At 38.8% G+C, this 27680-nt stretch overlaps 1 protein-coding gene across 10 annotated transcripts in view; it reads left to right on the top strand.

Moving 5' to 3' along the window:
• Positions 1-27680, top strand: part of LOC138692005 (zinc finger protein 665-like) — a 125865-nt gene that overhangs the window by 71815 nt on the left and 26370 nt on the right. For 6 of the 10 annotated variants that reach the window (XM_069814754.1, XM_069814755.1, XM_069814759.1 and 3 more), the window contains one exon: positions 161-4159. In XM_069814754.1, the coding sequence (XP_069670855.1) occupies positions 161-1811 (1651 nt within the window). In that variant the 3' untranslated portion in view covers positions 1812-4159. Of the gene's footprint in view, positions 1-160; positions 4160-17128; positions 17273-17569; positions 17629-17831; positions 17933-20069; positions 20208-20355; positions 20439-25156; positions 27324-27680 lie in introns of those variants that run through there. The other 4 variants (XM_069814761.1, XM_069814763.1, XM_069814762.1 and 1 more) reach the window with 4 other exon arrangements.

Raw genomic sequence — 27680 nt, 5'->3', positions numbered from 1 at the left:
TGGTATTTAAGTATGCTTAAATGCGACAGGCTCATGTCACTAGATTTATTGGCATGTAAAACAACTCCTGCAGGTGAAAATTCTGGCACACCAGTGATTCTGATGTAACTTCGGCAGTTTCGAGCGTCAATAAATAAACGATAATTTATATTGGTTTCAGAATTGTGGATCATGTTGAGAAGAATTTGTTACAAGAACCCGCCAGAACTGATCGTGAAGATGAGAAATTGACACAGTGTGTTAGCAGCAGTCCAGACTGTTCAAACATTAGCGACATAAGCGCGAAATCTATCAAGTGTAATATATGCAAACAGGTTTTTGAAACACAGCAATCTTTGCAACTTCATTTTCGTATACATACTATAAAAAAGAATTTCAAATGCGACGTATGTGGGAAGTGTTTCTCTCGATTACGAAACTTACAGCAACATGTTCCCACCCACACAGGCGAAAAGCCTTTCAAATGTGAAGAATGCGGCAAGTGTTTTGTTTTACGCTCGAATTTGTACTTGCATGCACGAATACACACCAGCGAAACGCCATTCAAATGCGAGGTGTGCGGAAAGTTTTTCTCACGATCAGTAAACTTAAAGCAACATTCACACAGTCACTCTGGCGAACGTCCATTCAAATGCGACATTTGCGGAAAGTGTTTCTCACGATCAGTACACTTAAAGCAACATTCATACATTCACTCTAGCGAATGTCCAATCAAATGCGAGGTGTGTGGAGACAGTTTCTCTCGATTGCGAAACTTAGAGCAACATCGATTCATTCATTCAGGCGGAAGTCCATTCAAGTGCGAAGTCTGTGGAAGGTGTTTCTCAGCTTCTTCGTGTTTAAAAACACATGCACACATACACGCAGGGGAACGTCCATTCAAATGCAATGTTTGTGGAAAATGTTTCCCGCGATCGGGATACTTAAAGCAGCATTCACAAATTCACTTAGAAGAAACTTCACTCAAATGCGATGTGTGTGGGATGTGTTTTTCAGAATCTGCAGATTTAATATCGCATTCTCGCGCACACACACGACAAAAGACATTCAAATGCGAAGTTTGTGGAAAGTGTTTCACACGATCGGGAAATTTAAACCGACATAATCGCAGCCACACAGGCGAACGGCCATTCAAATGTGAGGTGTGTGGAAAGTGTTTTTCAGATTCGACACATCTAAAAACACATGCCTTCTCACACACAGGCGAACGTCCATTCAAATGCGAAGTATGTGGAAAGTTTTTCTCACGACAAGTGTACTTAAAGCAGCATGCACACATTCACTCAGGCGAATTTCCTTTCAAATGTGATTTGTGCGGAAAGTGTTTCTCAGATTCGAAACGTTTAAAAACACACGTTGTCATACACACAGGCGAAAGGCCATTCAAATGCGAGGTGTGTGGAAAGTGTTTCTCTTTATCTTCATATTTAACCAATCACGCACGCACGCATTCGGACGAAACGCGATTCATATGTCATGTTTGCGGGAAGTGTTTCTCAGGATCAAAAAACTTAAAGCAACATTCAATCACTCACTCGGGTGAAAGACGATTCAAATGCAACGTTTGTGGAAAGTCCTTTACTTTATCCGCAAATTTGAAGACTCATTCTCGCATCCACACAGGCGAAAAACCGTACAAATGCAATGAGTGTGGAATGTGTTTCTCTTTTTTGCCAACTTTAAAAACACATAAAAGTACACACACTGGCGAAAAACCATTCAAATGCAAGACTTGTGGAAAGTGTTTCTCAGTTTCTCCACTTTTAGTTAAACATGAACGCAAACACATCGGTGAAAAGACTTCCGATTGAGAAGCTTCCAGTAATAATTGTTCTTCAGACTGGGCACTTTCAGTGTGATGTGCCCGCATTCTGCAAATCTAAAGGCATATTCAAATACGATGTCTAAGGATCCTTTTTCCCAATTGGTTCTCTACAATTTCGTTCACCTGCACATAGGCGTTGACTTCGAAAGTTTATCTATAAACAATTCAACAATCATACCCGCTTACATTCAAGTGGGAGACCATTCCAATTCCATGTATAAGGCCCGAAACACACATGCAGAGTTTTCTCCAGTGAGAAATGTGTTGCGAGAAAATTAAAAAAATTGATAACTTGGATTCAAATGGACGTCCACACACTGGTAGAGATTCTCGTTCGAGGCAAAAACCTCGCGCGAGTTTCTCGTTGGAATCTGTAGCTCAGCGAATTTTCTTGACACATTTATCAAAAATTTTTGACATTTATACTCTTTATGACGATTGAATGTAGAAAAAGATATCACAGGTGGCGATGACTTGTATTGTTTATATTTGAAAATGAGGAAAGATGGCTGATAGTTGCAGTCAGAAACTTATCGAAAGTGTACAATGTCACCTGTAGGCCTATTTATATGACACACGGAATGAGCACTATAAAAACACGAAAATGAAAGAAGAAATCTGGAGACAAATATCAGATTATCTGAAAATAAATAGGGCTATATTTTATTTTCATGAGATTTAATACTATTAATTAAACATTTGAAATAATGTATCTATATGTCTTAACAGTTTACATAATTTTAATCGAAAGATAGCAAAGAATCTTCTATCATATCATGAATGGCAGAAAACAAACTGTGGTCCATTCAACCTGAAATAACGCCTAAACATATCACCATTCAAATCGAAACCAGTTTCCAAAACTCGCCCTTATTTTCGTAAGATACAATGTGATTTTCAGACATTTGTGGCTTTAATTTTAGGCCTCCTTTTCTTTTCAGGAACAAAACATGTTCATGTAACTCCATTTTCTCATCATCTGAATACTCAGATTCAACATAGCGTTCGTACGTAATTTGTAAAGTACGACAATATACTTACAGGTTATATATTTAAGTACGACAATATACGTAAATACATAACCTATAATTTTCCCCAACGAGTGATTACTATAATCAGAAAAATGCTTTCTGCATGAAGGCAGTGCATAGATGATCATAGCGAGGTGTGATCTGTGATAGCGAGAACTCGCCAAGTGTGTGGAGGAAGGCTCTTCGCCTCTTTCTCGCAACACATTTTTCGCTAGCGAAAACTCTTCAAGTGTGTTACGGGCCTAAGAAAAGATTTGTCTCTTCTTAGAAGTGTTAAGGGGCGTCTATCTTCGCACAGGGGAAATGTCATTAAAATATAAACCATAATGTTTTACGCTTTATTTCTATTCTGGAATATTATATTATGAGTTTAAATGTACTGCGAGGATGTTGAGTTACTGGCCACCTGATGACGGCTATTTATTTGGTAACTGATGAAAGTTACAACCGTAAAAATTGAGATTGGGTCTTTTAAGTCGCTATTCATACATTTGCTTAAATCATAACTGATGCTCGGTTTCAAATTGAAAATAAAAAATGTTTAAAAGTGATTCCCATCGGCGGATATATATTCCAGACATGTGCTTAGGCAGAGCCATCTTTAGTTACAAGCCGGAGCCATACGTTGGCAACACTGTAATTAACTGTCAGCCGGAGGCCGACCATACAGGACACGTGTTTGTGCTAATGCCGATTTTCAATGTAAATTAATGTTACAATATATGTGTGTGTCGATGGAATTATGTTCGGGGTCGTACCAAACGTTAATTGTTGATGTATTATAAACTAAGTGCGTGTTGGCGAATAAAAAAAACAAGGCAATAAGTGAAAATAAAATGGTTGCAGGCTTTGGGAATTTTTACGGTTATTGATGACAAAATTATTCTGCTAAATATCAAATTTTGTATAGCTACATTTTTATAGTCTTATTTGTGGTTTGTGTGTATCAGAATTCTAGTCAAATTGTTGGGTCTCGCCTGCTATATCAATAAAGTTACGCCGTTGGTTTTCAAGTTCATTGTAAACAGCTATTTTGTGATCCCATAAATGTTGCAGTTTTGTTGAAGATTCGGAATGCCTGCTATACGTCAAAACTACCTATAATTTGTAGATGCATATAATCACTTTGTTGGTTTTCAAGGTTTGTTTATTAATATTATTTATTTGGTTATTAATTTAGGATATAAAACATGTTCCTTTTCAGTTCGTATTTTTTTAAAGAATTTAAAGTTCACTGAGTTTTCGCTAATTGACACATACATGTACTTAATAGATAATGTTGCGTTTTGTTACGTATTAAGTTGAAGGTATGTTTTTTTTTTTTCATTTTTTCATAGATTTTTTTTACTTGGCAACTATATTTACATCCTCATACTTTTATTATAATAGGTATGTCAATAGTTTCTTCTGTTTACGTTTATTTTAGGCTTATTTGCATAATTTACATTCTTAGCTTGTTTTCTGTAGTTATATTTATTTAAAATTATTTTAAAAAAAATTGATAACAAATAATTTAGGATAACAGTATTGTTAAGGTGACTGGCCAGGTTCAAACTAAAACTGGCTTCCTTGACATTTGAAATTTATATAGAAAAACACGACATAATCACATGAAATTAAAATGAATATGATATCCTACACCTTTCACGTCAGAGGTAAAACAACATTAAGCGGCAAAACATTGTCAATTTGCTAGCCACAAATTTGATATCTGAATGGAACTTAAGAATACTGGGTAGGAACTTACGTCTTTATTGCATTATTGATTTTATTATTTTCGGTGCAAGGAATATCTTTTTTATTTATTTATTTACCTTCGTACTATCAATAAAAACATGTTTTTTTTTTTTGTAATTATTTTATGTGGCAGCTTTTGTATGTAAGTAGCCTACTCACGCCGTATTCTGAAGTATAGCTAATTGATTGCAATAAAACACTATTTTCGAACCCGTAATAATTTACATCACTAATCTGAATCTTGATCTTACCTTTGTGCATGAAGTAATATTGAAAAAATACGCGTTACGTATAACGAAAGCAATGAGCAAACACAATATCACTCTAAAATCTCCCGCCTCCACTCTGCATTGCCAAACTTACCCACGCTCCGGCTTGTAACTAAAGAAGGCTCTGGTTTAGGTAATTGCTCATCAATTCAGATGGAATGTTAATTAATTTGCGACACATTTTCCTGATCTTTCTGCTTACTACAATTTACCAGCACCACTCTTACCCATCCGTGCCAACAATGTGTTAAGTAATGTAAGGTTATGTTATCAAGAAATGAATCGATCCAAATCTTGCTATCACTTCAAAGAGCTAAACAAGAATCGTGTTTAACGCTTCCGCCATTGTCCTAGTCATTCTGAGCAGCAATTAAATTTTTTTTCAATACTGAAGAAAATTGTTATTTAATGTGCAATACAGGAGCATTATGAAGAACTTCCTCTTACAATAATACGCCAACAACGAGAACAAATGACCTAACAGATGAATGACATAATAAATATCAGTTGATAATTGGGAAACATCATTCTTCGCGTTATTTTTTACTAGCCGTACCCGTGCGCTCTGCTGCACCCATTAAAAGTAAATATAAAGTAATTACATAATTAAAATATGACATTTGATCCAGGGAACATTCGTGTTTGATAGAAAGATAAATCGTTTAATATGTTACTTAATTTAAATTGCATCCAAATAATTAAAATGCGATCATTTTGGTCCAGAGACACTCATTTGGTGCAATTACAATTCCTTTAACATGTTTCTTATTTTTTATTACATGCAACCATAGTTTAATGAAGATTGATATCATTTAGAGTTAATGTGTATATTTTATTTTACTTGTTATAAGTTTCCATTGAATTATGGTAATAACTTAATTTTAACCCTTGTTTTCTACGTATTCAGTAAATGGCGCTTGGCCCACTATGGTTCTGAACCCTTCAAATAACTTAAATTATATTATATTATATTATATTATATTATATTATATTATATTATATTATATTATATTATATTATATCAGAAGTTACTGTAATATAATTATAGCATTATGTCCATACAGAGACACTACACTTTCCAATGGTGAAATAATAATTAATTGTACAAATCGGTTAATTTAGCTCCCGATATTACTTCATAGAAACACAGAAACATTCTCTGTAGGATATCTTTCATAGCTTTCGATTGTTGCTGTCCAAGGCCCCTTACTGATGAAGTCATTTGTTTTTTAATTCATTACACGGCAGTAGATGGCAGTTATTTTAATTTTAAAACTCAGTTATCTCATTAAATATCAGTCCTATCAAAATTTTTCAAGGAATAAAACTTATCGCAAATTATTTTTAAAGAAACTTTAGTTATGTGACATTTTTCACAAAAATCAATAATAAGCGAGATATTTCGATTTATTTAATTCAGGCCCCTTTACAACCCCCTTTTAAATAATGTATTTTGAATGCCTTATAGCCTAAAATCTAAGTTACAAGGAACTTAATTTATATTCCAATTTTCATCGAAATCCGTTCAGCCATTATCGCGTGAAAAGGTAACAAACATTCAGACAGACAGATATACATACAAACAAGAATTTCAAAAAAGCTATTTTTGGTTTCAGGGTAGTTAAATATATATGTTAGGACCAATTATTTTTGGAAAATCGAAAATTACCAGAAAAATTTCGGCTACAGATTTATTATTAGCATAGATTACGCATTTTTTTTTATGTTAACTCCCCTTTACTTCCACCCACATTGTGTATTGCAAATTTTCTATTCGAATATTTATATGCCAGGCTTTGTAGTGAGTCATTTAAAATAAAAATTGAAATACAAACTTTGTGTAGATTGTTTTACTCCTCAGAACATTGTGTACTCTAATTTGATACCTGTTAAAAACGAGGATGCCTATATTAATTCCTTCAGAATCTGCATTCTCGCTGAAAAAGTGATAAGGGAAGGCTTATGGTCAGTTTGTCCAAGTAATGTTTAATTTTGCTTAACGAATGTTAAATTAACAGTCTGTTTATTTTTAACGCTTTGTTAATGTATTTTTCACTTGTTCAACTTAATTTTGTTTAAGATAACCAACACTTAACTATAACGTCTGTTAGCACTATTTTAACTACTCAACAGCAGTTGGTAACGATGCTACACATGTAAGACAATTTTTGATTGGCTAAAATTAATCTTTAAATTCTATATTATGAAGTGAGCCATGAAACTTGCATAAAATGGCAACCTGTTATAGTTGGCCACGCTCCATAAACAAACAGTTGACAAATGAAAGTTGTACGTGACGTGCTGAATAATAATTACAAAGTAAGGTTACATTTCCTCATTGCTATTATGGATACGAAATACGAAAGAAATAAATACCGGTAACACTGATGTATTTAAACACTCGAAAGTATTTTTTAAATGTTTTACTACCAGTCATATGCTAAACATTCCCTACAGAGGGACACAAAATGTCAATTTCGCAACTTCTGTTCGAACAGCTGTGGAGACATCGGCCATATTTAACTAACTGTTAAACGAGTAACTGCCCGAAATCCTACATTTAAAATTAACAAACTGTTAACAATCTGTTTAACCAAACTGGTGTTGAAAACATACAGGGCCGGTTTGTCCAAGTATTGTTAGAACACTTAACGACTGTTAAACCTTCAACAGTTTGTTAAATACAGTTTTTCCATTTGTTCAACACCAGTTTGGCTTAACAGCTTCTTAACCGTTTGTTAACTTTAAATTAAGGATTTCAGGCCGTTGACTCATTTAACAAACAGTTAAATATGGCGGATAACACCACAGCTGTTCAGACAAAAGTTGTGAAAGTAACATGTTATGTTTCTCTTTGAGGAATGTTTAGAGTAAGGGCCGGTTTCACTAAGTTTCAGTAAATCAGTCCAAATGAAACATTAACTAGTACTGAACATTAAAATATTTACACAAGTACGTTTATATGTGCGGTGTCTCCGTAGACTTCAAGCTGAGCTCCTATATGGGTCTCGTCGCGCTGGTTACGTCACGACTCTCTGATGGCGCAGTCAGTAGCGAGTTTGGTTGGCATCCCAGGGACCCGTGTTCGAATCTCGGTGGTAACTTTTTTTTTTATCAACGTAACTAATTTTTATGCATGTTACCTTTCATTTTTTTTTTTAAATTTTGCATAGGGGAACGAATTATTTCGCAACTCTGGCTCCACTAGGAGAATTTAAAAAACTCTTGGGAGATCAATTTTCTTCCCGAAATAAAACAAAGATAAACAAACAAATTAAAGAAAAATAAAAGAAATACACATGTGGATCTAATACATTGTCCACATGCCACCGGCGTCTATCACTGCCTGGCATTTTCGGGGCATTGAGTCCACCAGATCGCGGAAATAGTTCTGGTCCTTAGCGAAATCTTCCCAGGTAGCCAGAACTTGATCCCAGAACTGATCTGGATTTTGGGGTGGGATGTCTCGATATTTGTCAATCCTCTTTTTCATGCTTTTCCGTGAACCATCTTTGAATGTATATGGCGGAGTGCGCGGGGTGATTATCCTGCTGGAAAATTAAATTTCCATCGGAAAGAAAACAATTATAAATTCCAAGAATCCAGCTCTTTCGCTTCTGTTTTAAAGCCAGTGCAAACATATCTTATCGCTAGCTATAATATAATTCTAATAAATGAAAGTTAATATACCAATTAAGTTTTGTTATGTTTGAATGCACATTATGTATTAATTTACTAATATTTCTTAGGTATACCGGTATGTAGTTATAATAATCACTTTCATGTCTTAAAATAAAACTCAGTTGTATGTTACCTAGTTGACTAGTTTCAGCTTTGTCTCAGCCGTTTTTATGATATTCTAACCTACAATCAGTTTCTTCTAAAATTTTGAGTACCGGTACCACGATCTTCGTGACGTGGTATCTTTTGTGAATTTTTATGTCATTCAAATTTTCAAAATGATCGATTTTTAAATGGTTAACATTATCTCCATTTGACTCTTAATTTTCGAGCAGTTCCAGATATAACAATTCTGCGTCGAAACGTTCCGCCATTTCATATTGCAACTAATGAATAATTAAAAATTTAAAGACGGAAATTTCTATCACTAAATTTAATGATAGTTTTACGGGTTTGTTAGGCTAAAGATGCTTGGTGAGATATAAAAATGATTTAATGAACCAGTAAATACATTAATGAATCATTAAAACCTTAATGAAGCTTTGTGAAACCGGCCTTAAGACTGGTAAAATATAATTTCAAAAATATTTTGGAATATTAATATAGGGAAGATAATCTTTATAAGGCAACTGATTATCATACTGACACTTATTTCGATGCTGAGCTATCATCCATTTAATATTGAGGAAATGTGCGATCTTAACGTGGCAAGAAATTGAAGTCAGATTTGAATATCCTATAAACAGAAATAGGCCACTTGTTCCAGTTCACCAGCTACTATTAACTCTAGATTCTATGTTACTGGCTCTTCAACTATAGCCGATGTCAATAGTGCTTCAAAATACGCAATGAGTAAATAATAAAATGTTTCAGCAGCAATTCCTTCTTTAGGACTAAATTATATATAATTTATACATGGACCTGAATTAGAGAATTTTATATGATACGGAATTCTCCTCGGGGTTTTGTGTACAGTTGACTACACACACATTAGTGTAATTATTGTCACCTGGTGGTAATAATGCTGAGTTTTTCTAAACAGAAATTCATATTTAGCATTATAAAATATAACCATACTTATAATAATTATTATTATTCAATAGTAGTCAATGCAACTTTCATTTATCAACTCTCTGTACTGTATGAATCATGGCTACTGTAACAGGTTACGATTTTACACATGTTTCATGACATACTCTACAGTACAGAATTTAAATAATAATAGTAATAATAATATCAGCCAATAAGAAGTTGTCTTATATATGCAAAATCATTACCAACTGCTGTTGAGTAGTTAGAATAATATTAACGACAGTTAAAGTTAAGTGTTGGTTATTTTAAACAAAATTATGTTGGAAAAATGAAAAAAAATTTAACAAAACGTTAAAAATAAACCAGCTGTTAATTTAACATTTGTTAAGCCAAATTAAACATTACTTGGACAAACCGGCCAACAATTTTTTAATTAACAAACTGTTTACAGTTTAACAGTCGTTAAATATTCTAACAATACTTGGAAAACCCGGCCATTAAAGAAAGTGGTGGCCGTTAATGAAATAGAAGTTAAATGGAGACTATTTTGACAAGTATTTTGCTGTAAGAATTTACTTGGGAAGGTAATAATTTTACTTGCTTAAATCGACATAACTCAGTACAAGAATCATTGCAAATATATTCTGTACATATAATTAAGGCTATCTCTCGGAAGTATGTGAATATTCGCTTTTTCTATACATGAAAAAATTTTGTGGATAAAGCTGGTTCAATATGATATTAATGTTGCAAACAAAACTGTTTTAATCAAGGGACAGTAAAATTGATATTGTAGCATTAATACTGGGAGATAGCTACTAGTGTTTCTACTACTTCAGCCAATGTGTCTGTCTGTAATGTAAATTTTATTAGTAACAACAATGTAATTTATTCGTCACAACAATAATTCCTTTCTACAATTCACCTTAAACGCTCTCGTCAACAATTGGATCTTCACTCAACATAGTATTCGTTATAGCACTCCACCGACGACAATGACAATTTACTTGGACTATTACGCACAACAATGAACTGTTAATCTTAACTAATATTTACTAAGCACTATTTACAAATTAGAACTATCAGTTCTCAGTTCACAGTTCTTCTATCTCAGTCACTCGAGTTCACAGTATCTCGAACCACAGACCTTCAGAGACAGTTCACTGTACTCGAACTCGGGTCCCTCCAACTGCGGTCCACTGCACTCGAACTCAGGTCCCTCCAACTGCGGTCCACTGCACTCGAACTCAGGCCTTCGGCTGCTGACGCAGTTGCGGACGCACACTCGAGTCGAACTCCGGTACACAAGACTGGCTTCCTTGCTCTGGCTTTCTCACTGACTGAATAACTGAAAACTCTGCTGTCGTTCCTTCGCGACCGTAATTTATAACCACAGCAACGTAGCCTCGAAAATTCGCGAGTCTTCCACTTCGACGGATTTCTGGAATAGTCGGGAAGGTCGTTCCACATTCACTGCGTTAAGTAGCAGCTGCGCGCGCAGCCTTCCCTCGCGTGTAGGCCCCTTTCCCCGTGAAGCCCGCGCGATATGCTCTCTCGCGGGACGCTGGTCGTGAGTTCGAATCTCACGTCGCTGTCACATTGCTCCCTCCTTAGGGCTGCCCGTCCCGGGCAGTCCCTTGGTAGGCTGCTAATCGGTCCAGATGCACCACCATCATCTTCCCTCGAGGTTGTCGCTGGATGCGGTACACCACATCGTTGATCCGGGTCACCACGCGGTATGGTCCATCCCAGGCACGCTGCAGCTTTGGTGATTTCCCTTTGGTCCTGGTAGGTCGATACAGCCACACCAGGTCGCCCTCCTGGAATCCTGCAGAGTTGGCTAATCTGTCGTAACGCACCTTCATCCTGTCGCTGGCCATCTTGAGGTGCTCTCTGGCCAGTTGGTGAACTCCATTCAACTTCTCGGTGAGTTCTGCCACATAGTCAGTTGCTGGTTGGTTGGCGCTTGGTGGCGTGCCAAACAGCAGATCACAGGGCAGGCGCAGCTCTCTCCCGAAGACCATGTTTGCCGGTGTCATCCCTGTTGTATCGTGGACCGAAGCTCTGTAGGCCAAGAGGAACAGTGGGACTCTGGCATCCCAGTCTCGTTGATGGTTGGACACCACCTTCCGCAGATGCTCTTCCAAGGTTTTGATGTAGCGTTCCACCATACCATCGGACTGTGGGTGGAGGGGAGTGGTCCTGGTTTTATGCACCCCCAGACGCTCGAACAATTCTCCCATCTGGTTGGATTCGAAGTTGCGCCCCTGATCGCTATGCAATTCCCGGGGCACCCCGAATCGGCAGATGAAGTTGTCAAGCAGCGCGTCGGCCACCGTCGAAGCCTCTTGGTTGGGAATCGCGTACACCTCTGGCCATTTTGTGAAGTAATCCATGGCGACTAGCAGGTAGCGGTTCCCGCGATCCGTGACCGTGAACGGTCCAGCAACGTCGATGGCGATCCTCTCAAAAGGAGCTCTCACGTTGTACTGCTGCATGGCTCCCCTGCTGCGGGTCCTTGGTCCGCGACTGGCTGCACAGGTGTCGCATCTTCGGCACCATTGTTCCGTGTCGGTTTTGTGATGCAACCAATAGAACCTCTGCCTTAACGTGTCCAGCGTCCTATTGGCTCCCAGGTGGCCCCCAGTCACTCCAGCATGAGTCTCCTCCAGCACTTCCTTCACCTTGCTCCTGGGCAGACAAGTTGTTCTATGCGAGTCCTTCCATCGGCCGACTCCCAAATCCTCTTCAGGATACCGTCCTTGACAGTGAAGGATTCCCACTGGGCCCAGTAGCTCTTGTAAGTGGTGCTACGGTTGGCGATATCGGCCCATACTGGTCTCTGGCCGGACTCCACATCACGTAGTAGCTGTCCAATGTTTGGGTCCTCCAGCTGCTCCCTCCTTATGGCGGCGTTATCCCATCCTGGGCTCGGCTGGGCGGCAATTGCTCGGATTGCGTGGGCGCCATCCCGCTCTTCTACTTTCAGGCAGTGTTTGCAGCCATCTGGGCACGGACGTCGTGATAGGGCATCAGCGTTGGAATGTTTCTTCCCTTGTCGGTGTTCAGAGATGAAGTTGTACTCCTGCAGACGTTGAACCCAACGGATGGTCTGCCCCTCCAGATTCTTGAAGCCCAATAGCCAGGTGAGTGCAGAATGGTCTGTCCTCAGATGGAACTCCTGGCCATACAAATATTTGTGGAAATGCTTCAGGGCTTCCACAATGGCAAGAAGTTCTCTACGGGTCACGCAGTAGTTTCTCTCAGCCTTGGACAATGTTCGGCTGAAGTAGGCAATCACCCTCTCTTGCCCGTCCTGTTCCTGAGAGAGTACTCCGCCGATGCCTACGTTGCTAGCGTCCGTGTCGAGCGTGAACTTCCTTCCAGGGATCGGATATCCCAGTACAGGAGCAGTGCAGAGCGCCTCTTTCAGCGACTGGAAGGATGACTCCGTCTCGTCTGTCCACTGGAATTGTCGTTTCTCCTCGGTCAGCTGGGTTAGAGGCTTAGCGATGTTGGCGTACCCAGCTACGAACCTTCCGTAATAAGTGCAGAGGCCGAGAAAGCGGCGCAGCTCCTGCTTGTCCCTCGGTCTCGGCCATCCTCTGACGGCTTGTAGCTTCTCCGGGTCCGTGGCCACTCCGTTGGTCCCTACTACGTGTCCCAAGTAGTTGACCTTCTTCTGGAATAGATGACATTTCTTCGGGTTCAACTTCAGTCTGGCTTGTCGCAGTCTCTCGAACACTTTCCTCAGGTTCAACAGCTGTTCGCCGAAAGTCTTGCCCACCACGATGACGTCATCAAGGTACAGCAAACAGGTGTCGTATGTCAGGCCTCTCATTACGGACTCCATTAGTCTCTGGAATGTAGCCGGGGCGTTGCAGAGGCCGAACGGCATAACGGTGAACTGCCATAGTCCCTGGCCTGTAGAGAATGCCGTTTTCTCCTTGTCCTCAGGATGCAGCGCCACCTGCCAGTATCCTGACTTGAGATCCAACGTCGAGAACCACTCTGCTCCGGCCAGGGTGTCCAAGGTGTCGTCAATTCGTGGAAGCGGAAAGCAGTCCTTCTTGGTGACGTCATTCAGTCTTCTGTAGTCCACGCAGAAACGCAGGTCCCCATTCTTCTTCTTCACCAGCACCACAGGTGATGACCAAGGGCTGTCGGATTCCTCGATGACCCCTCTTGCTTCCATGCCCTCCAATTGGCTGTCAATCTCCCTCTGTTTAGCTAGAGGGACGCGTCGAGGAGGTTGTCTGATTGGGCGAGAATTTTCGGTGTCGATGCGGTGCTGAACTTTCTCCGTTCTCCCGTAGTCATTTTCAGACAGACTGAACACGTCCTGAAATTCTGTCAGTAGATCGTGGACTTGTCTTCTTTCTCTTTTGCTTAAATTCGCCGGCAATTCTCGAGCCAGCTCTTTCAGTGATGGGTCTAGATCTGGATGTGGTCGGTGACACTCCTCGTTTTCGGCCAGCGACGTCACAGACACCACCGGCTCGACGTTACCTAGTACAGTTCCACTAGGCACCTCCTTGTCCCGATTGGTGACATTCAGGACCCTCACCGGTACCACCTTCTGATTCGGGAGAAGGGATCTGGCCACATAAACCCCATCTATCGGAGTTGTTTGCGAATCGAGGAGCAGGTTTGTCTTAGGTTGTCCGTCCAGTCTTGCCGTCACCACCATCTCGCAGCCTGCCGGGATTGTCACATGTTTCTCCAGGGTGAGTCTGCTGGCCATGGGTTGGTCTTCGACGTCCCTCAGGAACACTTCATCCTGACCAAAACGCAGGATACGGCGCCGGACGTCCACCGTTGCATCGAAAATCCGCATGGCGTCGAGTCCCAGGATGACGTCTTCAGTGATGTTGGCGACGAACACCCACATCTCCAGTCTCCTCTTTCCCAATGTCAGATCCAGGAAAACCTCCTTTTGGATGGGCAGGTTCTCGCCTGAGGCAGTACGTAGCTCATACCGGCGCAGCGGCGTCCTCCCAGGTAGTCCACGCACGACTTCCGGTCTGGCGATAGTGAGCGACGCCCCGGTGTCTACCAGTACTCTGCATGGGCGGCCTCTTATCCATCCGTCAGCAATCAGCCCATCGTCGCATCTTCTGTTAACCGTCTTCAAGATCAGCCGAGGGGATGGTGATGACGGCGCCGACGTGCCCCTCGTCGCATCGGCCCCTTTTAGTTTTCCTGTTTGTGACCAGATCGGTCACAGTCCCTCTTCAGGTGTCCAGGCTCGCCGCAGGACCAGCAGGTGGGCACTCCTCGTCTTCGTCGCTCGGGTGATTTCGGTTGACGTTCCTCGACGTCGGCCGCCGCGACGCTCCTAATCCGGTGCGATGCCGAGACTTTCGCCGTCAACTTGGCTGCCTCCATCCTGAGGGCCGCCGCCAGAGCTGCATTGATGGTGCGATGCTCTGCCAAGAGTAGCTGTTGCTTTATTTCCGGGTCTCGAACTCCGCTGCCGAAGGTGTAGGCCGCCTCTCCAGCGATGAAGTCATTAGGTAGGCCCCTGAGCGCCTTATGGGCCAGTTGTTCCACCGCCATCGCGAATTCTTGCAGGGACTCGCCTGACTGTTGGACCCTCGTTTTCAGTTGGGTCCTGAACGCTGCCGCAAGTTGATGGTCACCATAACGTCCCTCCAAGGCCGCCATTATCTCAGCGGCTGTCCCATCTTCTGGAACGCTGTGAAGAATCTCCGACGCCTGTCCCTGAAGCGCGGCCAGCAGCTGAGTAGTTTTCTCTGCCGGCGTCCACCCATTGTGCTCTGCGATGGCCTCGAACTGGCGACGGAATATCGCCCAAGACGTCGTACCGTCGAACTTCGGCGTCTTGACGTTGTGATGTCTGGCTGAAGCCGATGGTTCCGCAGGGGCACTATATGGAGTCCTCAACTCTGTGGCCACTTCTTGCATGGCACGTCGAACCTCCTCGGCAACTATCTGTTTATGTTCTCTAGCCTGGCGATCCACCAACGCGAGAATGTGCTTGTTTTCCTCAGCGTGTTTATCCATCATCTCACTCGTCTTGTCCAGCAACTCGGTCGTCTGCTCTTGACGACGCTCGAGATCACGGATTTTGCCATCGAAATGGTCTACCTCCCGTCACAATTCGGTTAGTGTCTCGTTTATAGTAGTAAAATTCTTGTTTAGGTTGTCAAGATCGGCTTTGAGTTCGTCTTTCACGATGGCGACAATTCCATCTACGTGAGCCGAAACGTTTTCAATTTGCGAAGTGACGTCATCTTTCACTCCGCTTATGTCGCCTTTCACTCCGCTTATGTCGCCTTTCACTTCACTTATGTCGTTCTTGACCTCACTGATATCGTTCTTCATTTCTGCTTTTACGTCACTTATGTCCTTTTTCATTTCAGCTTTCATTTCCGCGATGGCTTGCAGGATCTTCTGTAGGTTCTCCATTGTCGATAATATCCCGGTTTTGACACCAGTGTAAATTTTATTAGTAACAACAATGTAATTTATTCGTCACAACAATAATTCCATTCTACAATTCACCTTAAACGCTCTCGTCAACAATTGGATCTTCACTCAACATAGTATTCGTTATAGCACTCCACCGACGACAATGACAATTTACTTGGACTATTACGCACAACAATGAACTGTTAATCTTAACTAATATTTACTAAGCACTATTTACAAATTAGAACTATCAGTTCTCAGTTCACAGTTCTTCTATCTCAGTCACTCGAGTTCACAGTATCTCGAACCACAGACCTTCAGAGATAGTTCACTGTACTCGAACTCGGGTCCCTCCAACTGCGGTCCACTGCACTCGAACTCAGGTCCCTCCAACTGCGGTCCACTGCACTCGAACTCAGGCCTTCGGCTGCTGACGCAGTTGCGGACGCACACTCGAGTCGAACTCCGGTACACAAGACTGGCTTCCTTGCTCTGGCTTTCTCACTGACTGAATAACTGAAAACTCTGCTGTCGTTCCTACGCGACCGTAATTTATAACCACAGCGACGTAGCCTCGAAAATTCGCGAGTCTTCCACTTCGACGGATTTCTGGAATAGTCGGGAAGGTCGTTCCACATTCACTGCGTTAAGTAGCAGCTGCGCGCGCAGCCTTCCCTCGCGTGTAGGCCCCTTTCCCCTTTCCCCGTGAAGCCCGCGCGATATGCTCTCTCGCGGGACGCTGGTCGTGAGTTCGAATCTCACGTCGCTGTCACAGTATGAAGTTGAATTTTTTCTCCCTATTTGTAATAAAGTGGACTATTCTTTTATTGATTTAAATATCAACCACTTTCCTGTTTTAATTAAGAAACCAATAGAGGTACGCAGTATTACAATTATTGTTTCTAATGATTTCTTACGTTTATAATTTTTCAATATGGAAATTACGTTTATAATTTACTATTTCTCTTAAATATTGAAATATTTGGTCTCTTTTACTGTATCTAATTAATTAGTTTGTGTATTTTGAAAACCATATTCCCCTTTAAAAACAATTTGTCTGTATTGAATCGCGTAGCGAAGTGACAAATATCTTACCCCCATCTTCTTACGCGATTCACACGCATAGAATCAAATGGCCCGTGTCGGAACCTACACGTTAGGCTTGGCCGATGTCTAGGACAAGAAACTTTTGGTCAATAGCATGGTCGAAGATTTGTGTGTTCAAGTGTAGAATTATTGAGAAGTATTATATTTTTTATTAGGTAGGTTGCAACATATAACATGGGTCACCTTTGTACCATTATAAAACCGCAAGTATCGATTATTCTCGGATATGCAATCGAATGACAATTAGCGAAAAGTCACGGAGGCTGGAAATCCAGAAGGTTAATATCTGTCTTTATATCAGGCAAATTACTGATTTTCAGAATTGAATAAATGCCCGGCCGCCAAATTCCCCTTTGATAGCGATATTCCTTTGTTAATATAGTCTTATTTATGTCACGGTCTCGCAAGTTTCTTACATCACGGCATGCTTGATCACACTTCATTAATCAATGCTGCATTCCTGTGATTTTCGAGAGCTGTTGCAGCCGCTAAAGATCATTTGTAGAAAACAGTAAGTTAGCTTTTGAATTTAATTTTATTTTGACGACCAGAGTACTAGCAGGTAGCGAATTCCAGGGTCTTGACAGGGCTATTGTGAAAGTAGATCAGTACGAGAAAGTATCATGTGATTTAGATCGTAGCAACTTTTAATAAAAGTCGCTTAAGAACTCAGTTTCTATAAATCACTGTCACTTACACAACCTCTTCTTTCAGTTGTGATGGATTTAATCAAGATGGAACCTGACGTTGATCCATTGGACTTACAAGAACATGGTAACACATACGAAATCGAAGAGAATAAGGCTTCATCCGAGGTAAAGTGAAATGTTTCCCTGGTTCTTTATTTGCTTGTCTAAAAGTGTCAGAGGAGGATATATTTGAATGACCTTGGGGGAAAAACACGTTCAGTCATATTTTGCAAATTATTCAGGACAGCGTTTACAGAGTTGCGGAATGTAAGTATCTTACCATGTTTTTTTTCCCCCCTTAATATACTTATAATGTGGAACCAATCGTGTTTTTCCCTTGTATGATTAGGGGATTTTGAAGATCTCAGATTTAACTGACGGAATCAATTAAAGTATAAAAAAAAATAAAAAGTTCGAACTAAACTTTTTTTTCCACTGCAATCTTCATTTGTTATTGTTCTGAGTAATGATGGGGCTGCCATAGGGGTAGTGCCCTTGTGCCATGGCACTACCTAAATATAATTAAATCCTTGCAAATGTAATCTTCATCTTACGATGTTTGGTGACGTATATACGTCCGTTGATGTGACATATTAATGAATTTAAATACTATTATAGTCACAATCATACCATGGTATGAAAGAAAAATTACACCTCGAGCGGGAATCGAACCTGCGACTTCCTGTTCTCCAGTCGGGAGAGACATTATGTAGAATATAATTCAAATGCTTCTACACATCACAGTATGTAAATTATTTTCAGAATGAACACCTGGCACATCATCATTGCCTGTATGCGTAGGGTCTTGTTGTTTCTTGTATTGAATTTTCTTTGATTCTTTAGGTGCGTACACACTTAGCGATGAAACAACGAACGAACGACAAACGATTGCATTCGCTGATTGAAATCGGTACGTGTGTACGTTGCAGCAAATGCAAACCGATCGTTTGATTTGCCTTGTGGACGGGATTTGCCACTAGTTAGTAGTTCGTAGCAGAATGCAGCACTCAGTTCAATTTCACCAAAAGGATGTCGAAACTGGAGTGGACAGAAGACGCTGTTATAAATCTTATTAATGCATATAGGGAGCAGGAAACGTTATGGAATCCCGAGCATCCTACTTACCACAATAAAGTAAGAAAACATGATGTTTGGGAAGCTATTGGAAAAATGTTCAGCTGGAAGATAAGCGAGTCAAACACGTGCAAAATTTGAAAATTATTTTTGTTTATTTATTTTCAGTGGATACATGTTTGTTGTTTATTGTAGGGAGCAGAAGTCAAAAAGAAAATTGAGTCCCTACTGACATCAGAGACAGGGAAAGACGGAAGTCCACAAAAAGATCTGGAATGGGGAGTGATGAAGTGTACAAGTCAACTTGGTTCGTGTATAAACATATGTCGTTCCTTTTGGACAAATTAACGCCCACAAAGAACAAAGTTCCAACCTTGCGCACAGAAAATAAATTATTGGCTCTGAAAAGTGTCTTTTCGTAAGCATGACGTGCATTCGACAAACACAGACAAATCTCTCTTTTTAGTATTTTAAGATAATTGTCAGTGAGGTATCCGTGTACTGAAACTTTCCCTTCTCTTGCAGTCGTACCTTAATAAAATCTTCCACTTCCTCAATTACAGCTGTACATACTCCTGGAACAATCCTGGTAATTAGCTATTTCGACACTTTGAATAAATACATGAAACTTATATAGGAATTTCTTGTTGCGAGATATCGAAGTGTCTTTCCCGAATAGGTATTGCTTCTCGCCAGCCTTTGTCTTTCTTCGAAATTTTTGGTCCTATTTTGCACAGTAATACATATTTCGAAGTCTGTTTCTGAAATGCGACAGAAGTTGTGAAACTGTCTCGATTCCATTCGACGTAAATCATGAAGCAAGTCAGTGCCTCTGTATTGATTGTGGTTTTCGTAGAGTGGCGTCTGCCACCATCGCCTTTTGTTTATTTTATCTTTCTTTTTGTTAAACTGCCTGTAATAACAACGGCTGCACTTGCTATAATTATATTTCCGTCTACCTTTATTGCGGATAATTAGTGAACGTCAATGTTTTCTGAGAATTTTTCATTGTTACCATATGAAATAAAAATTAATATTTATTTAGATTCAACTTTCTTCTTTAATTTGTTGCCTTTGTTGAGAGATTTAGCCAATAATGGCCGTTCAAAATAGATTGATGGCTATTACAAATGAAGTAAATTTTAAAACAGGTAAATAAGATCATTAATAATGTGTTTATGTTCTGTAGGAAGGGACTTCATCGCATCTGAAAGTGACTTGTATTAAGACGGAATACGTGGACGACAATTATGATATAAAAAGAGAGATAAAAGTTGAAGACAGTCCAGAGTCTACGAGCTTTGCATTCTTGACATCTGAAGTTGATGTAAGTTGTTCTCTGTCAGTATGCAGATATACTGGCCCTGCATTTTTAATGTCGAAACCAATAACACTGTGCAATGTGAACTATTAGGTCTCTGACACGAAGAGATTATCCAGGTGGTCATCTCTTCATGATTTGCTTAATTTTTCAGGAAGATTTTTTCGATGTGGACAGAGTTAAGCAGGAACAGAAAGTGGAAGTATCATCAGAGGAGGGTGAAGTGTTTCCAGAGAGGTGAGTGTAGTGTACGGCATATTTTTAAATATATCCCCCACTGCATCAACACAGTTTTATTTTCGCGTCTGAATCCCGTATTGTTAGGGCTAGTAATATTTCCATCATTTTCTCCTTGATCTTACATCTTACAACTTCAGACGCTGCTAGAAGGCAGAAGTTTTCCATAATAGTTAGAACTTATCATTCATTTACCTGGTCATCTTGCAATTTCCTATCACATATATGTATGTATGTATGTATGTATGTATGTATGTATGTATGTATGTATGTATGTATGTATGTATGTATGTATGTATGTATGTATGTATTTATTTACACTGCAAGTGGGCAAGCACCCGGTGGCAGTGGTATACACAATATAAACAATACACAATAAAATGATAAGCAATACACATTAAAATTGACAATACACAATACAATTTTACAATACATATACAATTTTATACACACTACAATAAGAATACACAATACAATTTAACCCAATAATAATAAAACATAAATAAAATACTCAATTTTACAATACAACCTACCACTTTACTCTCATCTCATTCCCTGTAGTGGCACTATGACGCATTTCACTGACGCTCTGTAACACATTTCACTGACACTATAGAACACATTTCATTGACGCTATAAATTATCACTGATCGGAACTATTCACTGCACTGTAAAACCATAACTTCACTGACTCACCTCGCTTCACTGATACAACAGTTCAAATAAGTCAAATAATTACACCCTTATGCATACTTATAAACAGAACTACATTTAAGCTAAACATTTCTAGCCTAAGACCCTCTTACACGCTATTTTTAAATAATTTACAATTCAAACCAAGGGGGTAACTCGTCAGGCTAAATAAATACATGTCACCTTAAAAAATTAAATGTTGAATATCGCTTTAATTTTAATTTGCACTTTATACACAACTTTTTAAGTTATTCTTGATTCTCCTTAAGGAAGGACAGCCCTCAAAGACCGCTGCAGGTAGGTCATTCCAATCATTTATAGTTCTATTTAAAAATGAGAATTTACCTACATCCGTTTTCTGTTTCCTACATTTGATTTTCATATCATGATCGTTCCTACCATAGTACGTTGGCTTTTCTAACCAAGCCGTTAAGTCTACCCATGCTTTCTGACCTAGATGTGCTCTATACAATGATGTTATTCTAGTTTTCCTACGTGTGTTTTCCAAAGTTTCCCATATAGATTACTTCGTTGAAATACGAGTAAAATGTTATAAAATGTACTTTTATGTGTAAAAAGATTCTAGAGGATTTGACATTGCTTGAAATTGTATATATAAAAATAGATCCTAGTACCTTATTTCCATTAAAAGAATACATAACTCACTTGGGTCCACTTTCACCAAGCTTCGTTAAAATAACGCTAACAGCATGTTAACTAAAACGTGTTGTTAAAAATTAAACATTCTGTTAGTGTAATAGTGTTTCACGAACCATTTGAGGTACTTATGTTAGGTAACATGATGTTAAGAGTAATCAGTGTCGCAAACTCAGAATTCCATTTACCGCTGCAGAAACTTAAAAAAAACCGCTAAACTGTAGTTGAAAAACTCCAGACTTTTCTTAACACATCACTTCCAAATTTGAACTACAAACTATACAGTTTTAGGAACTGGAGAATTAAAAAAAAAATGTAGACTAAATTGTGGAAAGTATGTGTCAATTCTTAGGTTCTATATCAATTCAGTTCATTATCTACTCAGTTCATTATCTTCGCATATTTGATTAGACTAAAGTTTAACGAATGTCACATACTTTATTTGTACAACAATGGATGGAGCAGGAAATCGAGTTAACTTAAAACTTTGATATTTTGTACTTGCACAATGAAGAATTTTGATAATACTATATTAAACTCTGGTTTATGATTAACTAATATTGCTGTCCGCAAGTAGGCTACATATAAAAACAATTATAACATATATACAGAAGAAAAACTTAAAAATATTGTCTGTTTCTGCCGGAATCATGAGAAAACGCCAAATAAATAGCTTGCCGCTGATGGTAAAATTCTGTAGCTGACCTTAGTTCTGAAAACACCAGATTTAGCTACAAAACCGCTGACTTGGCAACACAGAGTAATGTGACAGGAATCAAAGAAGCAGTGATTGTATGAAAGTTTACTGTATGAGCAACGAGTTAGATACTATAGAGAGGCTAAAGACCTCTGATAAGCGCTCCCTGCGGAGGCCTACAGTACTATGAGTATTAATTTAGACTTCAAAATTTCCAAAAATGTCTCATTCCCTCGGATTTAAATGAAATGTACCGTAAATCATAATATTCGTTCCTGGATAATTAAACCCTCTCAATACAGGTACCATTGCCGCAGAGAATTATAAGACAAGACGGACTGAGCATAAGCGAAATACCTATCTGTATTAATAAGTTTGTACCATCAAGAGTTTAGTATTTATTGTGTTTATAGGGCCTACTCCAATTTTCTTTTTATTAATGCGTAGGGCTCATTTTTGTTACCAAAGAGGAAAGTTAGCACTTGCATCACACACAATTTGTCATTATTGTTCAAAATAATGTAAGAACAGTTTTATTCTGCGAAAGCCTCTGCTTAGTTGCGAGACACGTGTGAGATCAATGCTTGTTTCAAATTATATTAGACTACACGATGTCTCCATCACGCGAAAAGAAGTGTACCTAGCTGTGGCTCCTGTTGTTTCTGATAACAATGTTAATCGTAAGTATCTTATCGTTTCAATAAATGTGGTGAGTTATGATCACGAGTAACTTTCTATTAGTGTCATTCTTTAATTATTATGTTGCATGCTGAGAGGTTATTTGTAGTTTTAATAATTTCAGTTTTCAAAAGTTCTCTGTGTTAATTCCAATTTCAAATGAATTTTTCTCAATAACTTAATTACTGGATATATTTTTTTTTAATTTTCGCCACTACCTTTCCTATATTTTACTACTATTACTTACATATGTCGTCTCTCTTGATGTTATCTGGTGAGCACTGAATTACATAATTTAATATTAGGTTAGATTAGCTGTAAGGTCATTAAATTTGTGACGAAGTCAAAAAATTATTTATTTTTCTTCTGCCGATTAAATTCATCCGTCTTTAGGTGCTTTGCTTTGGTTGCATCGAGTATAGCTTGTCATTTAATATCTGGACTATATTTAGTGAAAGTAATAAAAAAGTCCAAAAATATTATTTCCACAAAGAACGGGAAAATGAATTCTTTTGCTGCAAAGAAGGGGAAAGCATTAGGTGCTTATTATGCAACAAAATTTTACAAGAACGTTGAGCGACATTATGAAAAGACTCGTTTTAATGGGACCATTTTTTGTATTTTACTTTCTATAATAATAGTAGTCCACACCTGTGGAGTAACGGTTAGCGCGTCTGGCCGCGAAACCCCAAGTGCAAGTGCACAAATATGGCTGGTTTAGATGTATATAAGCTTAAACAACTTTGCAAAATAAAATATTCACATCTTCGGAACATTTGTTATGAAAATTGCTTCTATGTTTGGCTCAACCTTCATTTGTGAACAGTTTTTTTCTCAGTTCGCCATTGTAAAATCCAAATCAAGGTCACGCTTTTCAGACGAAAATCTATTCTATCAACTCACAATTGCAATGTCTGACATAACTCCCAATTTTGAAACACTTACTGATTTATGTGACGAAGAAGAATAAACGAATCCTTTCTTTTAAGGGCATGAGTCAATTGACGTAAATTGACAAAAACAACAAAGCACTACACCATCATCATCATCATCATCATTGGCATTACAGCCTTATAGTTTAGCCTTAGCCTCCCTCAGAACATCCGACCAAAGAACTACAGTAAGAAGTTTAAAAAATAGCCTAATTGTCGTTTTTCTGTCTGTTAGTAATGTGCTTGATATTTTGTTAAGAATCTATTTTTCATTAGTCTCTTAATTTTATTTTCAAAGGATGCAAATTAGTGACCTTTCAAAACAAATAGGTTCAGATTATGGCATTACTTTTAACTGTGAGGAATTATATGTTTTATGTCATTTTATAAGATTTTTACAGTAATTGTTTAACTTAGAAATACAGTTATGTTTAAGCTTTTTGTAAAATAGTTTGTATTTGTTTTGGAAAATTTGTTTTCTTTCATTGTCATTATTCATAAAAATAACATTTGTAGAATACTGTGTATCTTTTTGTCCTGCATAATTACTTAACGTTTCGTGTTTCAATACTTCACGCGATCCAGTATTACGTTAATAGGTGTTGCGTGTTGCAGCAATCAGAGTAGTACGGCGCATCTCTTTAAATGCCCACGTCTGTTTTATAGGATTTTATAACAACACGCTTTAGTCAACTGAGTTAAATAGACACGATGATTAATTACGCTTTAATATTCCTCTTAAGTTTACAGAATTAAAATGTAAAATTATTTTAATCACATTAGTCCCGTGAACACTTCTAAATAATCCCTGAATCTTCAAAAAGACGAAAATACATGTTTAAAATGAAAAAAATATATATTAAAATTATATAATTAATTATAATTTGATATTTATCCAACGCCTTAGATACCATTCTTCTCTAATCATGGCCTCCTACATCATAGCCTACCTAGTACACGTATCGATTATTAGATTATATGAGGACATATTTTCAAGATATTTTCTTTTATAAAACAATTTTTCGTTATCATGGGTGAAATTATCTTTATATTAATTTCAGAATTCTGAATCATGTTGAGAAGAATGTTTTCGAAGAACGTGCCAGCACTGTTCTTGAAGAAAAATTGACACAGTGTGGTAGCAGCAGACGAGACTGTTCAAACAATAGCGACATAAGCCTGAATTCTATCAAGTGTAATATATGTAACCAGGTTTTTGCAACACAGCAATCTCTGGACCTTCATTCTCGTATACATACTATAAAAAAGTACTTCAAATGTGACGTATGTGGGAAGTGTTTCTCGGAATCCTCATATTTAACCAGCCATGCTCGCATTCACATAGGGGAAAAGCCATTTCAATGTGATGTATGTCGAAAGTGTTTCTCAAAATTAGAATACTTAGAGATACATGTTCGCACCCACACAGGCGAAAAGCCTTTCAAATGTAAAGATTGTGGAAAGTGTTTCTCACGATTAGTATACTTAAAGCTACATATTCGAACCCACACAGGCGAAAAGCCCTTCAAATGTGAAGAATGTGGCAAGTGTTTCTCTCTACAGCCGAGTTTGTACTTACATGTCCGAACGCACACTGGCGAAAAGCCATACACGTGCGAAGAGTGTGGAAAGTGTTTCTCGACATTGACAAGTTTTAAGAGACATACTCGCGTACATACCGGCGAAAAGCCATTCAAGTGCGAGATTTGTGGAAAGTGTTTCTCACAAATGGAAAGTGTAAAGAAACATGCACGCACTCACACTGGCGAAAAACCATTCAAATGTGAGGTGTGTGGAAAGTGTTTCTCGTCATCGTCCTATTTAACCGAGCACGCTCGCATTCACACTGGCGAAAGGCCATTCAAATGCGACGTTTGTGGAAAGTGTTTCTTGGCATCGTCCTATTTAACGGCGCATGCGCGCATTCACATTGGCGAAAGGCCATTCAAATGCGACGTTTGTGGAAAGTATTTGTCGTCTTCGTCCTATTTAACCGAGCATCGTCGCATTCACACTGGCGAAAGGCCATTTAAATGCAACTTTTGTGGAAAGTGTTTCTTGGCATCGTCCTATTTAACGGCGCATGCTCGCATTCACACTGGCGAAAGGCCATAGAAATGCGACGTTTGTGGAAAGTGTTTTTCATACTTGTCAGACCTAAAGAAACATGTAGTTATTCACATAGGCTAAAAGCGTGGAACTGTGATGGCCGTTGAAACTTTTCCACAACCGAGACAACTCTCGGCTGATGCCTGCGTACCCTCATCCAGACAGCACTTAAGTTCCATGCCTGATTAAAGTGATATCTATGATCGGGATATTTAAAAAGACTTTAGTTTCTCAACCCAGCTGATATAGCTTTCAATTGCGATGTCTTTGGAATGTGTTTCACGTGTATGTATAAGCTCAAAAGTCGTGTGTAAGTTTGTTCTGGATAATTAGTGGTTTTAAAACAAACACAGTGAGGATTGTTCATTTAAGTATCACCTGATCGTCGCTGCTTAGCTGGAAAATTGGAACTTGCATAATCGGAGTTACGTCTGCTGTGCGGGAGGTGAGTGTTATTTTATTTATGCTCGACCATGTCGAAATGTAGTAATTATACACTTGGTAGCAGTCCTTTAATGCATGTCATAAAATTACACCTACTCATTAAAGTTCAGGTGTTCAGCCGATGACAAGTCACATTTGTACCGTTATATCGATTATTCTCGGATATGCATTCGAAAGACAATTAGCGAAAAGTAACGGAGGCTGGAAATCCAATACTGTCGCAGAAGGTTATGTTCTGTTACTATAATAATTATCGTTAATTGTAAATAATATTCAAATAAATTCAATTTGTCATCTCGTTTTTCAATTCTATATCAATTTCCAGGTTATATCAGAGTAATCTTCATCTTATTCTCTGTCAAGATCAATGACATTCGGCCTCGGAAAAAATCAATACTTTCGCGTCTGCGCACATCTCACAATTCAGGTCAGTTCGCACATAACCATAAGAAGATCTAATTTTAAGTAATTTCAAGTTATAAATATGGTCGAGCATAAAAAGTCGTATGAAACTTGCCTATAATTGTAATTAAGACGCTCGTATGAAAAATTATGAAACTCCCTTGCGCACGTTTCTTCCGCAAACATACTCGCGTCCTAATTACAACCATTATAGGCTCGTTGCATAAAGTACTATATCGTCGTCACGTGAATGCAACAACTAGGTAACTCGAAATTTGCAAAAATCGCATACCACAAACAATAGCCAATACTGTATTTTCAAAACGAGGGGTCATTGGCCACCCATATCAGGTATGACTTTAAACAGTACGTCTTGAACGCCAGAAAATAAGTAATTAAAAGAAGTAGAAGAATCCAGTACTGGTAAAGAAAACAAACAGGCAGCTTTACAGACAAGAAACTTCAGAAGAAGGACAAGACATTGATGAATTGATATTATAGGATTCCACCAAAAATCAGTACTGTAAAGAAAATTTAAAACAAGTGGCCCTTGAAACCGTCAACATCAGATATCCGGAAGACTATTGGATAAGAATTTATGCCGATAGCTCAAAAACAGACCTTCAAGGA

This window comes from Periplaneta americana, chromosome 16 (genome assembly GCF_040183065.1).
Source record: "Periplaneta americana isolate PAMFEO1 chromosome 16, P.americana_PAMFEO1_priV1, whole genome shotgun sequence".
Classification (NCBI taxonomy): domain Eukaryota; kingdom Metazoa; phylum Arthropoda; class Insecta; order Blattodea; family Blattidae; genus Periplaneta; species Periplaneta americana.
The sequence above is the reverse complement of the archived record's forward strand: the minus strand, read 5'-3'. Positions and strand labels throughout refer to the sequence as shown.